An 11,071-nucleotide genomic window follows, 5' to 3' on the forward strand; every position below is an offset into this window, starting at 1 on the left:
TAGCTACTTAGCTGATCAGATTAAGATCCCAGAAGTTCAAGTGACTCGATGCTATACTTTGATGAAAAATCTTCCTTAGTTTATTTATTTATTGAGCAGTGTATTTTGGCAAGTAGAATAGTCACAACACTTAATCTAGTTACTTTGTCAATTTTCAGTTAGATGTTACAGATATGTGGTCAGATACACAGAAAAAACAAAGAAAAAAATGTTCACCTTTTGAAGATGACAAACTGTTTAGAGCATATTTGCAGATATACTCTGGGATACTTCTGCTAAGTTGATTCACATGAATTGTAATTTTCTACTGAACTGCTCAGGAGCATGAAGGAAAGACAGTAATGTAAAAATGAATCATATCAACACATCCATGTTCTCACGTTGCTTTTTTAGGTCAAACAACTTCTACCTGGCTATGCTGCTTTTCATGCTGTTTTTGTGTATGCTGCCCACCATCTTTGCTATAGTGAGATACAGACCATCACAACACTGCGGACCTTTCAGGTAAGGAATTCAAATTTATCTTACATCCATCGAGACCTTCAAGGTCAACTTAACAATTTATTGGTGAGAAACTGACAAAAGACTTTATGGAAACTATGACTCTTGGAATTTTGGTGTCAACATATACAGTAGAACGCACTGTATAAAGATTTTGAATATCGTGTCACGTTTCACCTCTGACCTCTCCCAAAGGTCAATAAATTGACCTAAAGGTCAAAGTGATAATGCAGGCAAAATACAATACTATTTCCCTAAAGTAAATACTGCTCAGGGAAGCAAGCCTCTGACTGTTTCTTGTTTTTAATGAACAGATTCCCTTTTTTATTTACTGTGCTGAGAATGTAAGACAGAAGTGGATGTTTTACCACATGTACCAATGAGGGATATATGCATATTTTAGAGAATTCCCAATTTTGGTGTCTTCCATCCTCAGCCTGCACAATACATATTTATGTGTGTTTTGAAACGGGACATATTTTAATTTACGAGCGTAGCATCATAGTTTGGAAAAGATCTTTCTTTGCATAGTATACAAAGTCAAATCCTGTTTCCAAAAAGGCTGGTAGGGTATTTAAATAAAATCAAAATGTAGTAATTTTCATACCATTTAAAGACTATATTTAAATACTTCAGAAAGATCATATTAAATAACTGAAATTGAAAAATATCATTCAATTCATATGAAATGTTGATTAAACTCCATTGCCAGATACACATTAAAACAGTAGGAAACATCTCCATTTCCTTCTGTGTTGTGTCTCCTTGTTGGAACGAGTTGCTGCAGTTTGAAAGCAATGCCCATTGTTGTCCCTTTTGGAGCTATACTATTGAAATGGATGCAGAATGTTCTGGACTGTCTTGCTGAAATAAGCAAAGCCTTCCCTGAAGTTGTCAACTGGATGGCAATATATGTTGTCATGCAGCTGTATATATTTTATTCAGCATTATTTTTGCTTCCATCGATGTGGAAGTTAGCAGCTCTTTTGTTTTTCCCCTTCTTGTGTGGTTGTGTTTCAGTGTTCAGACAAAGAAAAATGCTTAAATTTGTGTTTCAGTGGTCAAGAGAAGATTTACGACATCATCTCTGAGACAGTGGCCACTGACTTCCCGGTGTGGTTCAGTAAAGTAATAAGTTACATCACCAGTCCTGTCGTCGTACTGCCAGCACTGCTGCTGCTGTTGTGAGGCTGCACACGACACATATTGCATATATCTGTCACGTATACATGCGCTCTCTCACTCACAATTTCTCTCTAATTCTCTCTCACACACACATATACACATACACTCACAATATGCAAATACGCAAACATCTGTATCCTACATGACTTGTGAATTGTTCAACTGTGTTTCAGCATGCTGATATACTATCTCCAGTCTATCGCCAGATCCCTCAAATTCACCAACAACCAGCTAAGGATGCAGCTCCAGACTGTAAGTTGAATCACTTTCAGCATTTTTTCACATAAAAATAAGAGCGAGAAAGGCATTTACAGATGAGGACAAAGTTATTAGCCCCTCTATGAAATTTAAAGTTTTTGTCAAAAATTTCCCAAGTGCTATTTAACAGAACAAATGATTTTCCAGATAGCATTTTAAACATATGGTATCTTTCCTGGGACTGGGTCCTTCTGGACATAGACATCTGATGTTGTGCCTGGGATCTGCTGGAAGCTACTATCTGCTGGATTGTCTCTCAAGTACCTTTTGCAGACCCTAACTTGGGTCCTGTTGTCTGTAGTAGATTCTTCCTGTGGATCTACCACCACCATCCCTCTGTGCTGTCCTTTAAGCCAGCTTTTCCCAGCAACTGTGGGATTTGTTCATGTCAGCCACTTCCTCCGCCTTTCAAAGGTACATCCCATGCATAAGCTTGGTCATCTATAATGGTTCCTGGTCCTGTTCTGCATCACTGTCTGTCTTGATGGGCCTGATCTGTTTGCATATGTTCTATGCTATATCCTGGATGGTGACTTTGATAGTCACTAATCCTCACTCGCTCTTTTTACTGCTCATAGAGCCTCAAGGTCCTGGACTTCATGTGGATTGGATGGACATTATGAGGAATGTTTGTATCTTCACATTAGCGGCATCCGTCTCCTCTTTTAGCTAGCTTTTTATTCAGATAACTGGTAGGGAATCTCTACTGATGGCATGGATCCTATTCTTACTGTTTAGCTGCCTTCTCAGCACCTATCTTACCTTCTGGAGGTATTTGGCTGTGCCTGACCTTTTTGCATCTTTATCATGGTTCCCACTGGCCTGTGGGATACCCAGGCACTTGTACAGTGGGGCAAAAAAGTATTTAGTCAGCCACCGATTGTGCAAGTTCCCCCACTTAAAATGATGACAGAGGTCAGTAATTTGCACCAGAGGTACACTTCAACTGTGAGAGACAGAATGTGAAAAAAAAATCCATGAATCCACATGGTAGGATTTGTAAAGAATTTATTCGTAAATCAGGGTGGAAAATAAGTATTTGGTCACCTCAAACAAGGAAAATCTCTGGCTCTCACAGACCTGTAACGTCCTCTGTAAGAAGCTTTTCTGTCCCCCACTCGTTACCTGTATGAATGGCACCTGTTTGAACTCATCATCTGTATAAAAGACACCTGTCCACAGCCTCAAACAGTCAGACTCCAAACTCCGCCATGGCCAAGACCAAAGAGCTTTGGAAGGACACCAGGAAAAGTATTGTAGACCTGCACCAGACTGGGAAGAGTGAATCTACAATAGGCAAGCAGCTTGGTGTGAAAAAATCAACTGTGGGAGCAATCATCAGAAAATGAAGACATACAAGACCACTGATAATCTCCCTCGATCTGGGGCTCCACGCAAGATCTCATCCCATGGGGTCAAAATGATCATGAGAACGGTGAGCAAAGATCCCAGAACCACACGGGGGGACCTGGTGAATGACCTGCAGAGAGCTGGGACCAAAGTAACAAAGGTCACCATCAGTAACACACTACAACGGCAGGGAATCAAATCCCGCAGTGCCAGACGTGTTCCGCTGCTGAAGCCAGTGCATGTCCAGGCCCGTCTGAAGTTTGCCAGAGAGCACATGGATGATACAGCAGAGGATTGGGAGAATGTCATGTGGTCAGATGAAACCAAAGTAGAACTTTTTGGTATAAACTCAACTCGTCGTGTTTGGAGGAAGAAGAATACTGAGTTGCATCCCAAGAACACCATACCTACTGTGAAGCATGGGGGTGGAAACATCATGCTATGGGGCTGTTTTTCTGCCAAGGGGACAGGACGACTGATCCGTGTTAAGGACAGAATGAATGGGGCCATGTATCGTGAGATTTTGAGCCAAAACCTCCTTCCATCAGTGAGAACTTTGAAGATGAAACGAGGCTGGGTCTTCCAACATGACAATGATCCAAAACACACCGCCCGGGCAACAAAGGAGTGGCTCCGTAAGAAGCATTTGAAAGTCCTGGAGTGGCCTAGCCAGTCTCCAGACCTCAACCCCATAGAAAATCTGTGGCGGGAGTTGAAAGTCCGTGTTGCTCGGCGACAGCCCCAAAACATCACTGCTCTCGAGAAGATCTGCATGGAGGAATGGGCCAAAATACCAGCTACTGTGTGTGCAAACCTGGTAAAGACCTATAGTAAACGTTTGACCTCTGTTATTGCCAACAAAGGTTATGTTACAAAGTATTGAGTTGTATTTTTGTTATTGACCAAATACTTATTTTCCACCCTGATTTACCAATAAATTCTTTACAAATCCTACCATGTGGATTCATGGATTTTTTTTTCACATTCTGTCTCTCACAGTTGAAGTGTACCTCTGGTGCAAATTACTGACCTCTGTCATCATTTTAGGAGGGGGAACTTGCACAGTCGGTGGCTGACTAAATACTTTTTTGCCCCACTGTATCTGCTATTCTCCTTTCTGGCTTAATAGTCTGCATCACCTTTCCTCTGTTTTCAACCAAACTTATCCAGTTCGAATAAAATCACGATGTCCTCACAGTAGATGCTGAAGTGGATCTCCTGGTGTACATCATAATTTCTTTGTACAGGAGATGGCTGATGGTCACTCCAGACCTAAATATATATTCCTATCCAATCCTACTGATAAACTGCTTTAGAGGGTTGAGGCCTATCCAGAAGTGGGCATCACCTTGGTATGCCCACACTTGATGGTGACCTCTGTGATTGTCTTTGACTTTGTCTTCCAAAGTCCCATTAAGTACACTGTTAGCCTTTTAAAGTGCCAAGCACCCTAGTATCCATAATTAAGTATCCTCTTAATTGCCCCTTGGGGATAAATAAAGTCTTTCTGATTCTGATTCTGATGTGTGCAGCATTCAGGCTTTTTTGGTGTCAATTCAGGCAGTAAACATATCATTGGCGAGATATTTGACTACAAGATAAACAGCCACAAGGAGCAGTACCCTCAGTTGGGAAGGAACAAAGATATTGTGAAGGACCGTCAACCTCCCAGGTCTCTGTTAGAGGGCCTTAGCTAGAAGGATGAAGACCACACACAGGGGGAGTGGAAATGTTTATCATTTTTAATTTTGTAAACATAAATACTGTCTGTACGCATTTGTGTTTTGTATTTACTCAGGTTGTCAGTATTACAATTTGTTTGACCTAAAACATTTAAGTCTCACACATATGCAAAAGAAGGGAGGGAGCAAATACTTTGTCATGTCACTGCGTATATATAGTGCAGCCTTAAACTGGCCATTACATAATGATAGTATAATGGTGTGCGTCTGAAGTCAGTGTTTTTTCAAACCTTCTCAGGAGCGCACTGAAGACAAGAAGAAAGTCTTCCAGATGGCTGCAGGTATCTCTCGTCTTCTATGTTTGCCCCCTTATTGATGACCTTTTTTTGTATGTTTGTCACCCTTAAATGTTTCAGATCATAAAACAAATAAAAATATTAAAAATAAAACACAAGTAAACACAAAATACAGTTTCTAAAGGTGTTTATTTTTAAGGGGAAAAAAATCCAATGTGTGAAAAAGTGATTACCCCCTAAACCTAATAACGAGTTGGGCCACCCTCAGCAGCAATCACATGTTTGCCATAACTGACAACGAGTCTTTTACAGCACTGTGGAGGAATTTTGGCCCCCTCATCTTTGCATAATCGTTGTAATTCAGACACTTTGGAGAGTTTTCGACATGAACCGTCTTTTTAAGGTCATGCCACAGCATCTCAGTCATGTTCAGGTCAGCACTTTAACTAGGCCTGTCCAAAGTCTTCATTTTGTTTTTTTCTAAGCCAGGGGTGTCCAACTCCAGACCTCAGGGACCCGTGTCCTGCAGGTTTAGATCTCATACTGGGTCAACACACCCGAATCAAAGGATTAGTTCATCACCTCTGGAGAACTTAAAGGCTGTATCCCAATTCAGGGTCTGCAGCCTTAACGGTCCTCAAGGGCCACGTACTCAAAGACCGCTAAGGCCGGAAGTGAGAGGCTTGTGAAATGGGACGGTCTAGCCTCCCTCGCGCTGCCCAGGTTGCCTATCAACCGTTATACTAAAAGCGGGAAACGTTTCATACAGCTTTGTTTGACAGAAACGGAGAACATATTTTGTTCATTTGTTTCTACATGAGCTTTGTGTGATGTGATAAGTATCTGAGGCTGAGACCACACGACTGTAAAACATGATTGTTGGGCTTCATTTTTGTACTGAACAGTCATTTTAAGATTAGCTAGTAAATAACAATTAGCTCATGTTGTTCATGAGACTAAAGTCATCTTACTTTGGTAATGTAAATATAATATGGCCAATATGATAGTTATTATATTAATCATTATTAGTTATCACAGCAGTGAATGACTCTGTTTCAAATACTGAGCTTCAGTAAAGATTCAAGCTGCATTTATTTATATCATTTATATTTCCTGTCACCTTAAATCTTCACTCAAAGACAGGTTTCTTTGACACTGTATATATAACTGTGTTATATATATGAGAGACAAATATTGTTCTTTTAATATGTTGGCATTACTAAATTTGTCTCAGTGCTGACTTTAAATATCCATAGAATCATCACATTCTCTGTGAGATTAAGCTCAGCTATTGAACGGCGTTTATTTTAAAGTAAAGGCTTTAAAACCAAGTTAGTACAAAGTGTAAAGTAAAGTGTGCGTGTTAGTCCCCCATAAGGAAATAGTTCCTCTGCATTTAACCCATTCACCCAGTGAAGCAGTGGGCAGCCACCAGTGCAGCGCCCGGGGAGCAGTGTGTAGGGACGGTACCTTGCTCAGGGGTACCTCAGGGTAGCCGTTCAGTGGAGTCGAACCCCCGACCTTCCGATCATGGGGCCACCACTCTACCTACTGAGCTATCCCTGCCCAAACGTCACTAATGTCACATAACTTTGCCGACATGTGGCCAACAGTAATGTTTTCATGTTCTTCGTTATTAAACACTCGCACATAAATAAGTGACATAATATTCAGTACTTACTTTTGAAAGTTTACTCTTCGGCCGGCCCTCTTTTTCTGGCAAAATTATCCACACACACCGCCGCGCTATGCAGTCTGGGATATGTTGGGCCACAAAGTCTGCACCGCCACATCCTTAACATTCAGTGAAATGAAGGACGCATTTGAGGGCCGCATTTCGAGCAGCCTTTGAATTGGGACAGCCTTCGTCGCGTTGCTGTGACGTAATCGGCCTTAAAATGCGGCCTTTAAGGCTGCAGACCCTGGATTGGGATACAGCCAAAGACATGTTGAGGAGGTAATTTAGCCATTCAAATCAGCTGCGTTGGATTAAGGACACATCTAAAACCTGCAGGACACCGGCCCTTGAGGTCTGGAGTTGGACACCGCTGTTCTACGCCATGGACTCGCTGCTGGACTTTTCAAAACTTGCAGAAATCATGGTTCCATTTATCACAGCAAGTCCCGAGGCAGCAATAAAGGCCCAGCTGACTGCTGGCCCAACCCATTATTAGGTTAAGGGCTTAACTTTTTCACACAGGGCCATACAGGTATGGATATTTTTTTACCCTTAATAATAAACACCTTCATTTAGAAACTGCATTTTGTGTTTACTTGTGTTATCTTTGTCTAATTTTTAAATTTGTGTGATGATTTGAAACATTTTAGTGTGACAAACATACAAAATCAGGAAGGGCAGACACTTTTTCACACCACTGTATCGCTCTTCTACAGCGAGACTACAGATTCCAGAGGCTGCTGCAGACAAAAAGTCAGATCATGAGGAAAACAACATCGCCAGCCAAGAGTCCTCTAACCACACCCCATCTCCCTGTCAGAATAGCAGCACCACAAACTTTGAATCCCCTGTTCATCGTGGGAATTGCATCCGCACCATCACGAAATCAGTATCTAGAGGAGACCTGAACAGAGGAGGTGTGGCCGGATCTATCAGAAGTCCAGCAGTAACCGTACTGCCCAAACATTGGCTGGAGCACATTCCTAACAGGTCTCACACACTGACATGTTGCTTTAACCAGTCAGGTTTACTTTAGGGGACCTCTTAAAGGCTGAATATAGTGAAACTGTGTTATAAATTTCCTGTATCATATATTCACTATGAAATTATAGCCAGGAGCGATGCCTAATGATATGTTTTGATAAAGTCTCAGTCTAGTTTGCCAATGGAAGAACTCAGACTTGGTCAAACCTGGTAAAACATATACAGCCTGTTGAGAAAGTTTCTTTTTGATGTCCACTTTAAAATATTGGTAACGAAAAAAACGTAAATTAAAAATGATCAAGCAATTCAAATAGTTTCTTTTATACATATTTAAAAGATTAACTGTTATTTCTAACTTATGACATTTCAGAAGTGAACTTCTCTCATGCTGCCCATTATGTAAATCTGTAATCTGTATAGATTTCACTATAATCTAAAAAAATAGGTCTATAATTTTTCATGCAAAGACATAAAACATTAAGTCATGACTATGGCATCCTGCTAGTATGTGTCTCTGCCTCTTCCACATCCCCTAAAGTCAGCTTATTAACATGTATATAGAGATACTATTAATAATATGTATATATCAGGCCCCAAAGTATTTGGACATTGACACAATTCTTTTATAGTTTTGCCTCTGTACACCATAGTAGTGAATTTCAAATTATTTCAAAGCTTTTAACTGTATTTTAAATATGAGGGCCAAAGACAGGAGACTATCACTGGGCCGATAAAACAAAATACAAATATTAGAAAGAACTCCAAAAGTTTAGGGGTGGTCAAATCAACACTTTGGTACAATCAAATAAGAATGAAGGCACTCACAACACCAAGAAACTTGAAAGGCCACAGGAAGACAATGAAAGTGAACAATGACAAAATGATTTCCATGGTTTAGAAAAACAAAAGCATAACGTCTAGCTAAGTCAAGAACACTCTCAAGGCAAGAGACACCAAAATTAAAGAGGGTTTACAACAAGGTGCAAGCCACTGGTTACACCAGAACAAGAGGGCCAGGACTTCTCCAGAAAACATCTAACAGAGTGAACATATTTCTGAAAAAAAAATGTTTGACAGATGAACAAGATTAACTAGTACCAAAATGACGAGAAGAGAAATGTGTGGCAGAGAAAAGGAACAGCTCGTGATCCACAACATGCTAAATTATCTGTCAAACATGGTAGAGACATAGTTTGTATTGTGGCAAAGGGAACCGAGTTATACTACGCAGATTCGACGAAATGCTGCCAAACTGATCGTCCATGGGTTCCAGGCTTTAGTCAATCATTGACTACAAACGGCTGCCAATCAAGTGCCTCTTGATTTTGATATAACAAGGATTAAACGTTCAGCCCCAATTTGCAGCTAAATAATCCTTAATCAGCATTTTATCAGGGGGCAGAGATATGTAAAGACAGTATCATTTTCCCCTGTTCGACAACACTAGTGTTCTGTGGAGAGCACTGACATTTGTAATCCATGGAAAACAACGAAATGTAATCTGCTGTAACACAAAAGCTGATTGTTATTGTTGTCCTTTTTCATTATAGGCCTCCACCTTTTCTTGGTGGTCCTAGTGGTACCTGCAGATCCAAGTCCTACCATCACATGGTATACAATTCTCCACCTCACTGTTCTGACAGCATTCACTCTGACCCCTTGTGCAGGAAGACTGTACATTCTGTTCATCCAGTTGAAGCTGCTGGGATCATTACTGCACAGAGTTATAGAGGACGCCGTGGTCACACCACCCGCTATGTGATTGTCAATGAGCATGAACCCAGGAAAAAGTTGCTGCGCTCAGCCACACGGATCCCACGCCATTATTTCATGGAGGAACCCACAGAGATCATGGAACTGTACCCACGTAATGTCAGACGCTACACACCACGCAATGCTCACAGTAAACCACGTCCTTACCAGTCCCACGCATCACAGCAACATCCAAGTGAAGAGGATGAGGAGGAAGACCAAGGGAAAGGCAGGAGAAAGATGTCACTAGGGAAAACTCATCGGGCCCGCTCACCGTCTAACCTCCAACAGCCAGCACATTTCTACATTGGTGACCGTCTAGAAACCTACATAACTATATCTAAAGAAAACCACACAGCTCAAGGAAGATATGGGGCTCAAGACGTAGATGAAGAGGAGAATGGAGTAGGAGAAATAGCCTGTGGAGATGAAGAGTCACACTCTGAGTCACAGGCTAATGTGAGAGTAGTTGACCCTCTTCTTCTGCAAACCAGATGTCACATTCATTCCCCGAGAAGACAGTATCTGTCTCAAACTCGGGCCAGACATGTTGAGCCTCATGTGAAGTCCAAGACAAAGCAAAAGCTGGAGAATGTGCAGACTGAGTCAGACTCAGCTTCCCTGGCCTCTAGCAGTGACCAGCAGAATAGCAGCAATGACCAGTATATTCAGGTTATCCACAACAAGGAGCGCTATTTGAAGTCTGGAGCCAGGCAAGGACAAATGGCCAAAAAGAAATCCAAAACCAGCTTTGATCTAAAAATCACTGAATCAAATGATCTGGTCTGCTCCAATGTTTGAAATGTTGGTTTCTGTTAAATAATATATGTAGCATTAGGCATTAACTGACACTCTGCACTGAAAGCACACAAAAATGTCATTTCCTTTCTGTGTTTGTGTGATTCCATATCCTTTTGATGCTGTTAAATAATTGCACTAGCTATTGTGGAAGTGCAAAGAACAATAGAAGAATGTGTCTACTTGTGTAACATCAGCAATAAAAACATAAACAACTTAAATAATTACATTTGGTTGCCTTTTATTATAGATGGATAGATAAAATTGTATCCGAGCTGACTAAAAATACCCAGCTTAATTTGCTGTAATCACGGAAGAGGGTGTTCACGGGTGCGTGTGAAGCTGGAGAAATTTCTATGAGGACTGAGGGACTTCAAAATATGATAGATGTGAGCTTGCTCTCCCTAAATCAAAAGTATATCACTTTATTAAAAGCCACTGGGCTTTTTATCATGGGAATACTGGAATCACGTTTTCTAAAAGTTCACTGAAATCTATTTGTTAACGTTTAATGAATGAATGAAAAGTAATTAAATAAGGTTTAAAGGTGTTTTGTTTTGAAAGCTACCGGAAGTTTATTGTTTTTG

General features: G+C 40.8%; 1 protein-coding gene across 1 annotated transcript in view; it reads left to right on the plus strand.

The window, feature by feature from the left end:
- tmc3 (transmembrane channel like 3) overlaps positions 1–10,689 on the plus strand; it is a 43,061-nt gene extending 32,372 nt beyond the window's left edge. The window contains exons 17-22 of the mRNA XM_085461999.1: positions 394–504; positions 1,560–1,685; positions 1,860–1,938; positions 5,275–5,317; positions 7,667–7,940; positions 9,485–10,689. Coding sequence (XP_085318125.1) covers positions 394–504; positions 1,560–1,685; positions 1,860–1,938; positions 5,275–5,317; positions 7,667–7,940; positions 9,485–10,487 — 1,636 coding nt within the window. The 3' untranslated portion in view covers positions 10,488–10,689. The remainder of the gene's footprint in view (positions 1–393; positions 505–1,559; positions 1,686–1,859; positions 1,939–5,274; positions 5,318–7,666; positions 7,941–9,484) is intronic.
- Positions 10,690–11,071: the final 382 nt, after the last annotated feature.

The sequence above is a fragment of the Copadichromis virginalis genome, linkage group LG1 (genome assembly GCF_057382275.1).
Source record: "Copadichromis virginalis isolate Kocher_CV1m ecotype Utaka linkage group LG1, C_Virginalis_male_GT1.1, whole genome shotgun sequence".
Classification (NCBI taxonomy): Eukaryota; Metazoa; Chordata; class Actinopteri; order Cichliformes; family Cichlidae; genus Copadichromis; species Copadichromis virginalis.